The sequence below is a fragment of the Hemiscyllium ocellatum genome, chromosome 5 (assembly GCF_020745735.1).
Source record: "Hemiscyllium ocellatum isolate sHemOce1 chromosome 5, sHemOce1.pat.X.cur, whole genome shotgun sequence".
NCBI classification, from domain to species: domain Eukaryota; kingdom Metazoa; phylum Chordata; class Chondrichthyes; order Orectolobiformes; family Hemiscylliidae; genus Hemiscyllium; species Hemiscyllium ocellatum.
In genome coordinates this window covers 28,479,275-28,491,642 of record NC_083405.1, presented here as the reverse complement: position 1 = coordinate 28,491,642, position 12,368 = coordinate 28,479,275, and the positions used below count along the sequence as shown (strand labels likewise).

Genomic DNA, 12,368 nt, shown 5'->3' with positions numbered 1-12,368 from the left:
TGAGCCATTTACTGTGTCTGTATATACATTGGCTGACTTTTTTTTAAATTAGTTTTTACTCTGCTTGGTTGGTGGGAATAATGAATCCTATTTTTTTTTGCATGGTCAGTTAGAAAGTAAAGAAAGACATTTTCCTTATTTTCTTTTATAAACTTGGGTACACGTATTCAGCTATTTGGGGCACTCCACCAAAGACAGTAAGCGTGGTTTAAAAAGTCAAAGGATAAGACTTTATCTGAATGAATGCAGCATTATAAAATCATGAGGGGCATAGACTAGGGTAAATAAACTAGGTCTTTTCCCTGGGGTTGGGGAATTACAGAACCAGAGGGCATAGGTTTAGGGTGAGGGAGAAAGATTTGAAAGGGACCTAAGGGGCACCCTTTCCACGCAGAGGGTGGAGGGTGTATGGAATAAGCTGCCAGAGGAAGTGGTGGAAGCTACTACAATTACAACATTTAAAAGGCATCTGGATGGTTACAAGAATAGAAAGGGTTTAGATGGGTGTGGGCCAAATGCTGGCAAATGGGACTAGATTAATTTAGGATATCTGGTCGGCACGGACGAGTTGAACCGAAGGGTCTGTTTTTGTGCTGTATACCTCTCTGACTCTATTTGGAACAAGATTGATGGATTGAAGCCCACAATAGAAATAAATGATGTCATTTGGATAGTATCACAGCGATGCCGTTAGATTGTCTACAATTGGGAACTCTATTCCAAGGGTATTCAATGTTTTAGAAAAACAGGCAAAGAAGAAATGGAAGTGTGGCGGCTTTGTTGAAAAAGGAAGATAACAGTGCAGTGGTCAGTAGAGATAGAGGTGCAATAGATATGGAATTGGTTTGGGTGCAAATAAAGAGTATGCAGGGAACAAGGAATAGGAGTTGGCTGTAGGCCTCTGAAGAGTTGCCTTGTCATCGGAAAGAGTATACAATGACAAATAATGGAGATAGAAAAGAAGGACGCTACAAGTGTCATGAGTAATTTTATTATCTTCATATTGAGTGGACATATCAGATGGACAAGGCCGACATAGAAGATAAATTTATAAAGTGTATAATGGGTTGCTAATTAGAAAAATATTTCGGACATCTTTGCTGAGAACAGGCTATTTTAGATCTAGTAATGCATAATGTGGTGCAATTAATGAACCATGTTGTAGGCTAGGATCCTCCAAGGAAATAGTGATCACATTTCATTTGAGGGAGAGGATTCAAATCTCAAAGTGTCCTCAACTTAAATAATAGCTATCACAGAAGTATGAAGAACGGTTGGCAGTGGATGAGGAGTGGCAGGCATTTAAGTAGATATTTCATAATGCTGAAAGCATTATTCCAGTTAAAAAGGACTCGAAGAGTAAACTGTTCCACCTGTGATTAATGAAGGTGGTCAAGGAGAATGTCCGATTAAAAATGAAGACATACAAAGCAGCAAAAATGAGTGGTAGGTCAGATGATTGAGAATGTTTTAGGAACCAGCAATGGATGGCTTTTAAAGCTAATTAAGAGGGGCAAAATTGATTAAGAAAGTAAATTGAGAAGAAATATAAAAACAAATAACAAACGTTTTTATGGATATATGAAAGGAGAGTAGCGAAAATATGGGACCCTTGGAGCATGCAACAGTGAAATGGCAGGTATTAAACCAATATTTTTCATTGGTTTTCACAGGGAACAGTAAATATCCCAAACATAACAGATAAGCAAGGTGTTAATGGAGGAAAGATGTTGTAAAGGAAGTGGTTGCATAAATAATGGAGACGTTGGTTGAATATTCCTGGATTCTGGGAGAGATCCAGCAGGATAGAAAACTGCAAATCTGACACCCCTGTTCCAGAAGGGAGGGAGACTGATATTGGGAAACTGTGGGCCTGTTAGTCTAACATTTGTCATTAAGAAAATGCTAGAGTCCATTATTAAGGAAAAAATAGCAAGACATCCAGAAAAGCTTAAGACAATCAAATAGAATCAACATGATTTTATGAAAGGGAAATTTTCCAGTGTTATTTCAGGATATAACGTGCACAGTTGATGAAGTGGAACTGTTAAATGTAGTGTATTTGGATTTTCTGAAGGCATTCAAGCCATCACCAGATAGGAGCTCCTGGAATTGGAGTAATGCATTAGCATGGATTGAGGATTGATTAACACAGATAACACACTTTTTCAGATTAGAATGATGTAACTAGTGGAGTGCCAGAAGAATCAGCTCGAGGACTTCCATTATTTACAATCTCTATTCATGACTTGGAGCAGAAGGCAGAGTGTAATATGTCCAAATTTCCTGATGATGCAAAAAAGTAGGTGGGTACGCCTGTTGTGATGAGGACATGAGTCTGCAAAGGGATGCAAGATAGGTTGAGTAAGTGGGTTAAATTTGATAGATGGCTTTTGAAATAATAAAGTGTAAGGTCATGCAGTTTGGAAAGAATCAAAAGGCGGGTTATTATTTCAATGAAAGAGAGACTTCAAAAAAGTGCAGCAGAGAGGGAACTGGGTGGTCTTGCACATGAAACAGAAATTTAGTATGCAGGTGCAACAAGTAATTGATAAGGCAAATGGAATTTGGGCTATGGGTGTCCACATTACCCCCTTAAAACATTGAAATGGACGTAACATACCTAAGGGCTGAAGCTCAGTTTTGAGTCAGATGATTAGTTGTGTGACCAAATGTAGAGGATTTTGTTTTTCCCCCAGCAGCTTCCATTTGTCTAAACTCAGCCAATAACTCTATTTACAGTTTTCAGAGCAGTAAAGCTTCCCTCTTTCACTTTCCTCTCTCTTTCCATCCCACTCCCTCTCTCCTGCCCCCTTTTCTATCCTCCTTCCCCTCCTCTGTTCTCCCTCCCTCTTCCTCTTATTTTCTTTTTCTTTCTTCCTTTTCTATCTCAATTTCACTTTTCTTTAATTCACTATTTTCTCTTCCTCCTTCAATTCCACCCACCCCCCCCCAATCCCCAACAAATTTTAGGTTCTGGTAATTTCTGTCTGTTCAAAGGAATCCTAAAGTTTGATCATTGTATTAACACTAACAATACAGGTGATTCATTCCCACCGTTGATGTGCTGTGATCAGCATAGTCTTAACAATTGTAGAGAGGTTCTGCAATCTTATAGCTTTATGCTAATTACTCTTAACCCCTTGTTTCTTTAAACTTGTCACCTTCTCAGTAGGGCCAATAGTTCACTCTCTCTCTGATTTCTGCCTGGCTGTTGCTTATCTGATTCTGAATGGTTACACAATCATACACCAATTGTATGAATTGGTGCTTTTTGACATTTCTGGAAATGGTTACTTTATAAGGAGAATCCAAACTATTTCAAACAATTCACAAATGTTGTGTGGTTAGGTGAGGGTTAATGGAGGCATTATAAATGTCTGAGAATTGTAGGTGTTAAGCGTAATATCAGTCGCATTGGAAGATTAATTTAATTGAACAATTCGTTTGAGTATATATACATGTGCAGTTGACAGCGGGTCAGCACCAACCAGTTGTGCAAGTGGTCTCAGTATCATAAGTGGTCTGTAGACAGCTTGTATTGTGTTCTTTATCGACATCTGTGGGGGCCTGCAGTTCTACTCCATGTTTCCAGTGGCTCGTCTGTGTAACATAACTCTCTGCGCCTGTGCAAATACGAGAGGTGTCAAAAATTGTATTTTTTTTTATTTTGGACACTTTTGTGAAACCTAGGCCATGAAGATATAACTTACGTTGTGTTACTTTGTTGTTTAAATTGTTCTAATATTCAACTTTCTTCCTCTTGCATGATTGAGGACAATATTTGATAGTCTAAGATAAAAGGCCACGAAGTGTACAATTCTAGTAGTTGACAAAAGGCTTTTCAAAATGTTACCCATTTATTAATGATCGTTAGTTAATCTTTCATTTAGTAAAGCACTACTGTTTCTCAGTAATTCATAATATTAGTGGACACAGTTTGTTTATGATCACAGTTAGTCATTGCATTTATTTATTTACATACCTCCAAGTTAATGTCTTCCGACCACAATGGATGCATTCTTGTGTTCTTTTTTCAGAACATACAGTTTCATTTGTGCTTTAATTGCATGTTCAAAAAAGTATTTATTGCAATCTGCTGTCAGACTTTTAACCTTGCCAAAAAAAAATCTACATTTTTCTCTTAACTGCTTGCCACCAATTTCTGCAAATCATAGTGATTAAATTTATAATCTTATGTTTGGCTGGCTACCGAGTTTGGAATTTGTTGACCAAATAACAGCACTGGTGATTCCGTTCTAACAATTTTGAACAATGTTCACAATCGCAGCTTTATTGATATACCAGTGTTTTCCTGTTTTGTAAAAATTGCAACAATTACTTCTCCACAAGATGAACTAAAATGACCAATTTTGAAAAATGGGAGAAAACGTTATGTCACTTGCTTGAATTTGGGTGACCACGTGGATTGTCAGAAAACAATATCTGCTGAAATCCCTATATGTGTCATTTTATTAAAATCCTGAGAGAAATGTTTAAAGACCGATTTAGTTATTGAGATTCAAGAATTTAAGAAATCAGATTAGAGGAAGAAAAAGAATGAATGTTACACTGATATTACCTTAACACCATTCATATCTAGCCTGTGCAATCCAGACAGTACTGTCTCTTTAAAGTTTATTGACCATGTATTTAATAGCTTGGTTCAATTTGTATATGCTGGGCTGAGCTAGAATCACTTTAAAGTATGTCATAAATCCACAATAAATGCAGTATCATTTTGGAAGGTGCTTGCTAGAATGAGACAAATGGCTGTGTAGGGTCAAACAGCAGATAACTGGTCAACCGTACTGGCACTTTGACCTTAAAACTACTCGTTTGTAACTTTTGACAGGCTAGGGCTTGACCCGAAGCTTCTGACAAAAATTGTGAATATGAGCTCAGGCCGATGCTGGTCAAGCGATACCTACAATCCTGTACCGGGTGTGATGGATGGTGTCCCTTCCGCGAATGATTATCAAGGTGGCTTTGCAGCATCATTAATGGCGAAGGTACTTTTACAAAGCAAAAGTAATTTTTGTTCTCTCTGTCCTTTGTAGGACATCCATGCCACATGTTATTTAGCCTACTGAGGGAAGACTAGAAGCCTGCAGAAATATTCTAATGTCATAGCCAGCTGATTAAAGGTTCATAATACTTGCTTTACTGTCAGTTGTCAAACATCAGACCTGCCCTAACTGGGATTAAGTAACTAGGCACACACAACAAAGCCTTCAGTTTTATGTTTGGAGAAATTGTGTACATCTTAGCCCATTTGTTTTCCTTCTGTTCTCCAGACAAGATGATAAACCAATCATTTGATACCTTGCAATTATTTTTTTAAACATGATCAAACCTTGGACTTGGAAAGGTATGACTTTAAATGGTGATGATTTGCTGTGGTGATTTTGAGAATGTTAAAAGAAATACTTAACAATGCAAAACCAATTTGTACCCCCCCCCCCCGCGAGAAAAGCTCAATTATGCAGAAAAGTCGGCATAAAACTAAAAGAAAGGACTTACAAAAATGCAGGAAAAAAAACGCAGTTCATGCTGAATGGGGCTAGCAAAGGTCCACAAAGCAGCTTATAAGGGCTACTAAAAGAGATTACAGAAAGAAATTTGCAAGGGGCATCAAATCAATAAACTAAATTTTATAGTTAGTTAAAAAGAAACTGGGTGGTCAGGAGCAATGTTGGCTTACTAGAGACTAAAAGTAAGGATGCTGTCAATGACCATGGGGAAAAGCAAGACATGTTGAGTAATTGTTTTTCCTCAGCATTTGCAGTAGAAAAGAAGAATAGCTTGCCAGAGGTCCTGATGACATTAGTCATGGATTGGAGATAGGGACTGAAGAAATCTAATGTGATTAAAACATGGATAATAAGGAAACCCCTGGAATTAGAGAGTGAAAATTTCCTGGAATCTGATAGTTTCCCTTGGAGGATTTTAAAGGAAGCAATTTGTAGATTTCCTCATTTCAGGAGTTTCAGAGTTCCCTAGATACAGAAGTTGTCTCTCTGGCCTGGAAAGCTGTACATATCACTCCACTTTAAGAAGGGTGAAAGAGGAAATTCAGGGAATTACAGACCAATTAACCTAACTTATGTGGTGGGAAATTCTTGGAGTCTGTAGTTAAGAGTGAGGTAACTGAACATCTTTTGAAAATTTTCAGTTAACCTGGGAGAGGCAGCATGAATTCATGACAGATCATGCCTGACAAACCTCGTTGAATATTTTTGAAGAGGTGACTAAGGCAGTGGATAGGGAAATGTCTATGGATTTTGCTTATATGGACTTCCAGAAGGCATTTGATAAGCTACATTAGAAATTGTTCTCTAAGGTGAATTGAATGGAATTGAGGGCTAATTACTGACATGGCTGGGAAATTTGTTGAGTGACAGACAGCAGAAAGTAGGGGTAATGGGTTGATATTCAGATTGAAGGATAAGATCGGTGGCATGCTACAAAGATTTACGTTAGGGCCTCAGTTATTCACATTATTTATTAATGGCATAGAAAGTCATATATCCAAATTTGGAGATGACACAATGTTAAGCAGCATTGCAGACACAGGAAATAATCCATCAATATTCGTTTGTAATTTTAATGCTGGGTGAATGGGCAAATTTGTGGTAGATGGTGTTCATTGTAAGCAAGTGTGACTTTATCCATTGTGGACCAAGAAAGGATAGATCAGGGTACTTCCTGGATGTACAAAGTCAAATACAGTAGATAGCCAAAATGGCCTGTGGGGGTTCCAGGTGCATAGATCATTTTTTAAAAAGTCACGAACAAGTGCAGAAAATAATCAACAAATCTAATGGAATGCTGGCTTTTATTTCTACAGGATTGGGGTATGCTAGGATATAGACGCTACGCTGCAGCTATTCAAAACTCTGGTTAGACCCTACTTGGAATACTGTAGATCTGAGCACTCTTAAAGAAGGATACATTGCCCCTGGAGAGACTATAATATTTGTTTTCAAAGAATGATACCTGGACTTTATGGGTTAAGTTATGAGGAGAGGTTATACAAATTGGGCATGTTTCTCTAGAATTTAAAAGGTTAAGGGGTGGTCTGATCAAAGTCTTCAAGGAATTAGTAGGAAAAGACAGGCAAGATAAACTATTTCCACTGTATGGGGATTCTAGAACTAGGGCACATTGGTCTGGTCCTAATTCTCAGACTTTCAGAAGATGTGTGTAGAAGTGCTTTCTAAAGTAAAGGATGATAGATGTTTGGAACTCTGTCTCAACTGGCCAGATGATGCAGGATCAGTTGTTAAATAGTTACATTTTTGTTCAGCAGAGAGATGAAGGGATATGGGCCAAAGGTAAATACGTGGAGTTAGGCCAGATATGAGTCTTGACCTCATGGAATGGCCCACTCTTGTTCCTCTGGTTGAATACTCTTGTCATTTTACTACTTTCTAGATTGCTCTATATTATACCTGATGGAAGAGCAGTTTCACTGACTCATCTTTCTGTCCATTTTTAATGCTCTGGGGAAATTTCCTGAACCACACGCTGCTTTTCTCACATTATATGGAGATAGCAAATCCAGTTCCTCACATTTGTGAGCCAAGTGAACCATATACTGGAAAGGTAAAAACAATGACTGCAGATGCTGGAAACCAGATTCTGGATCAGTGGTGCTGGAAGAGCACAGCAGTTCAGGCAGCATCCAACGAGCAGCGAAATCGATGTTTTGGGCAAAAGCCCTTCATCAGGAATAAAGGCAGTGAGCCGGAAGCATGGAGAGATAAGCTAGGGGAGGGTGGGGGTGGGGAGAGAGTAGCATAGAGTACAATGGGTGAGTGGGGGAGGAGATGAAGGTGATAGGTCAGGGAGGAGAGGATGGTGTGGATAGGTGGAAAAGGAGATAGGCAGGTCGGACAAGTCCGGGCAAGTCATGGGGACAGTGTTGAGCTAGAAGTTTGAAACTAGGATGAGGTAGGGGAAGGGGAAATGAGGAAGCTGTTGAAGTCCACATTGATGCCCTGGGGTTGAAGTGTTCCGAGGCGGAAGATGAGGCATTCTTCCTCCAGGCGTCTGATGGTGAGGGAGCGGCGGTGAAGGAGGCCCAGGACCTCCCAAGTCCTTGGCAGTGTGGGAGGGGGAGTTGAAATGTTGGGCCACGGGGCGGTGTGGTTGATTGGTGCGGGTGTCTCAGAGATGTTCCCTAAAGTGCTCTGCTAGGAGGCGCCCAGTTTCCCCAATGTAGAGGAGACCGTATCGGGAGCAACGGATACAATAAACGATATTAGTGGATGTGCTGGTAAAACTTTGATGGATGTGGAAGGCTCCTTTTGGGCCTTGGATAGAGGTGAGGGAGGAGGTGTGGGCACAGGTTTTACAGTTCCTGCGGTGGCAGGGGAAAGTGCCAGGATGGGAGGGTGGGTGGTAGGTAGTCACGGAGGGAACGGTCTTTGCGGAAGGCGGAAAGGGATGGGGAGGGAAATATATCCCTGGTGGTGGGGTCTTTTTGGAGGTGGCGGAAATGTCAGCAGATGATTTGGTTTATGCAAAGGTTTGTAAGGTGGAAGGTGAGCACCAGGGGCGTTCTGACCTTTGTACGTTTGGAGGGGTGTGGTCTGAGGGCGGAGGTGCGGGATGTGGACGAGATGCGTTGGAGGGTATCTTTAACCACGTGGGAAGGGAAATTGCGGTCTCTAAAGAAGTAGGCCAATTGTATGTGGTGGAACTGGTCCTCCTGGGAGCAGATACGGCGGAGGCGGAGGAATTGGGAATACGGGATGGCATGTTTGCAAGAGATAGGGTGGGAAGAGGTGTAATCCAGGTAGCTGTGGGAGTCGGTGGGTTTGTAAAAAATGTCAGTGTCAAGTCGGTCGTCATTAATGGAGATGGAGAGGTCCAGGAAGGGGAGGGAGGTGTCAGAGATTGTCCAGGTAAATTTAAGGTCAGGGTGCAATGTGTTGGTGAAGTTGATGCATTGTTCAACCTCCTTGTGGGAGCACGAGGTGGCGCCAATGCAGTCATCAATGTAGCAGAGGAAGAGATGGGGAGTGGTGCCGGTGTAATTACGGAAGATTGACTGTTCTACGTAGCCAACAAAGAGACAGGCATAGCTGGGGCCCATACGTGTGCCCATGGCTACCCCTTTGGTCTGGAGAAAGTGGGAGGATTCAAAGGAGAAATTGTTAAGGGTGAGGATCAGTTCGGCCAAACGAATGAGAGTGTCGGTGGAAGGGTACTGTTGGGGACGTCTGGAGAGGAAAAAACGGAGGGCTTGGAGGCCCTGGTCATGGCGGATGGAGGTGTAGAGGGATTAGATATCCATGGTGAAGATGAGGCGTTGGGGGCCAGGGAAACAGAAGTCTTGGATGAGGTGGAGGGCGTGGGTGGTGTCTCGAACATATGTGGGGAGTTTCTGGACTAGGGGGGATAGGACAGTGTCGAGGTAGGTAGAGATGAGTTCAGTGGGGCAGGAGCAGCACTGTGTTGAGTTACTACACTGCTGTGTATCACTAGAGCCTGATACAGACTGATGCACACCTTTTATTAACTGCCTTCAGAGAACTATAGCCTTAAAATCAAAAGAAAAACTAGGAAAACCAGATTTTCAACAGGGGCATTGGCTTCTGCAGAGAGAAAACGCCAAGGTTTTGAGTCTTATGAAGATGAATGAGTAACTAAATTGGATTGAATGAAACAACATGGGGTATGGTAGAGTGAGAAAAGAGTAGAAAAGAATTAGGACTGTGAAATCCTATTACAAATTAAAATTGAACAATTACATGACTAGCTCTTGCCATGATTAAAAGCTGGCAAGAGGTGAAAACCGGTCGTGTCCCTGGATTTAGAAAAGAGTTGAGTGTGCACTACTTGCCACATAGGTTGACTCCTTATGAGTGTGCACTTCATAACAAACAAAACGTTTACCCAACTTTTCAGTAGGTTGGCAAATAGACTCTGAAATGTTATTGTTTCTCATACACTTCTGGCACTGCTTTAAAAAAAATTGCAAAGTACTTGTGATTTGTTATAATGATCATGCAGTTATTTGTGGTTTGAATAGGACCACAGTGTTGAGTTTGAAACTGAGCTTTAATAAATCACTCTCTAACACTCCTTCCATTTCTTCCATGTAGGATCTGGGATTAGTACAAAACACAGCGACGAACACTAAGACCCCTGCTTTATTAGGATCGTTGTCTCATCAGATTTACAGGATGATGTGCGCACGGGGCTATGCTCAGAAAGACTTCTCGTCAGTGTTTCAGTTCCTGCGAGAAGAGGAGAATATTTAAACTTGACCAACACCAAAATGCATCTTGAGAAAATAGGCATGGGACTGTCAGTGAGTGTTCAAGCAAGTTCAGTTGTCCGACAAAAAAAAACAACAGGATAATTCTATAGCCATAAATCATGGTCCCAAAGTGGCTGCCTAGTTTCTTAGCAAACGGTTTGTGTAGTTGTGCACATGAATTCCCTGATTTAATTGTGTGGAATTAGATAATGAAAACATTTTGAAACTGAATTGCAAGCAAGATGACTAAGAAGGTTTGAGGCTGTTACACACTATGTAGGTTTATTGTAATTTTATGAGAAGTGATTAGGAAGTTAGTTTTTGTTTTGAACTTCCTTACCTGTTACTTCAGTAAAACATAAATTATAAATTTTCATTTTAACTTTGATTTGTTTACCTAAATAATACATGGCATAAACAGATGGCAACTATTATTTTTTCTTTACTATTCAATTAATGTGATTTTAAATTGAAATAAAATTCTACTACTTATGTATGGGATTCAATCATCTGAGTTTTGATTTGATACAATTCAGAACCTTTGGCCAATTTATTGAGGTCCCAAGGGTAGTCTTGTGTTCTGATCCAAGTCCACAGGAAGGTGGGTTGAAGTGCCTAATCTCATTTCATAAGTGGTCCTTATAAACTCTTAGAAGATTTTCATCTCTAAGTGGGCGGCACGGTGGCACAGTGGTCAGCACTGCTGCCTCACAGCGCCTGAGACCCGGGTTCAATTCCCGACTCAGGCGACTGACTGTGTGGAGTTTGCACGTTCTCCCCGTGTCTGCGTGGGTTTCCTCCGGGTGCTCCGGTTTCCTCCCACAGTCCAAAGATGTGCGGGTCAGGTGGATTGGCCATACTAAATTGCCCATAGTATTAGGTAAGGGGTAAATGTAGGGGTATGGGTGGGTTTCGCTTCGGCGGGTCGGTGTGGACTTGTTGGGCCGAAGGGCCTGTTTCCACACTGTAAGTCTAATCTAATCTAATCTCCTTAGTCTGAATGGAAGTGAGTCTAATCTTAAAGAAAATAGAAGTTGGCTTTCACTGATGACAAATGGAAATATCTTCTATATTTTAAATCCTTTGCTATTACATATTTGAATATGTATTTGTCACTGTTTGAACACTTTTCTAAATTTACTGCTTGCTTTTCTGTCTAAGAAATTAAATATTGCATTTATGAATTTGCTTAGTTGGGTTTTTAAGAGGGAAGTTCCTATATAATTTTTACCCCTATTTCAGATTAGCAACCTGTACACTTGACTCTCTAAAGATGTCTGATTTGTTGCAAAATACAAGTTATTTTCTTTTCCTCATCAATTTGCTTTTCCTCCTACCTTCCATGTCTGACTGTAGTCAGTTCTTGTAGGGATGTGCTTCTTGGTGGATGTGTTGCTTTCAGTAATGTAGCAGGGTGAGCGACCATTGGTTAGTGACCATTGGCCTCATTGCTGATGCCAATCTTGTCACCATCAAGCATTCTGCAACCTTCCAGCAGAGGTTCCTTGACAGCAATCAGAAGCTGGAATTATGTTCCAGTCTTTATGAACATGCAACCTAGAGGTTGTAAAGCTCATTGTTGTTCAACTATTGCTACCCAAGAATTAAAGCAGCTAATCTGGTGCAAAGGTGTCCTTTTTAAAGGAACAAGTTAATTTGGGAAGCCAGATGCAAAAAATAATAATCTCGATGTGAACCAACCATTCACTATTTTGAACCTGACATTACAGTAATTTTTTTTATTGGGACATGTTTGCATCAAAGGCCAAAGGAATGTCTTTGCAAATAAGTTACAACAATTTATACTAGGACTCCCCAAAGTTTGAACTTTTGGATTGACCCCTTTTGCCCCAAATCTGAAAGGCAACCCCTGCCATTCACTGAAATGAAATGAAAATGTGATAAAATTTCAAAAGCACTGATTGATGCTCTCCTGATGGCCAATGGAGCTGGATTTAAACTTGGATTCTGGAGACTGATGAGCTCAATCTCTTTTATTTTCCTTCTAGATTAGTTTGGGCTCTCTTTCTATGTATATAGTTGGATTGTACTTGTGAACAATAAATCCAAGCGACAGGAACAATTTATTTATATC

The 12,368-nt window shown here is 40.4% G+C and overlaps 1 protein-coding gene across 1 annotated transcript in view; it reads left to right on the top strand.

Annotated features, from left to right (window-relative positions):
• The window catches only part of hibadhb (3-hydroxyisobutyrate dehydrogenase b), a 143,880-nt gene extending 133,101 nt beyond the window's left edge, over nt 1-10,779 (top strand). The window contains exons 7-8 of the mRNA XM_060825360.1: nt 4,856-5,012; nt 10,116-10,779. Coding sequence (XP_060681343.1) covers nt 4,856-5,012; nt 10,116-10,274 — 316 coding nt within the window. The 3' untranslated portion in view covers nt 10,275-10,779. The remainder of the gene's footprint in view (nt 1-4,855; nt 5,013-10,115) is intronic.
• The last annotated feature ends 1,589 nt before the right edge of the window (nt 10,780-12,368 follow it).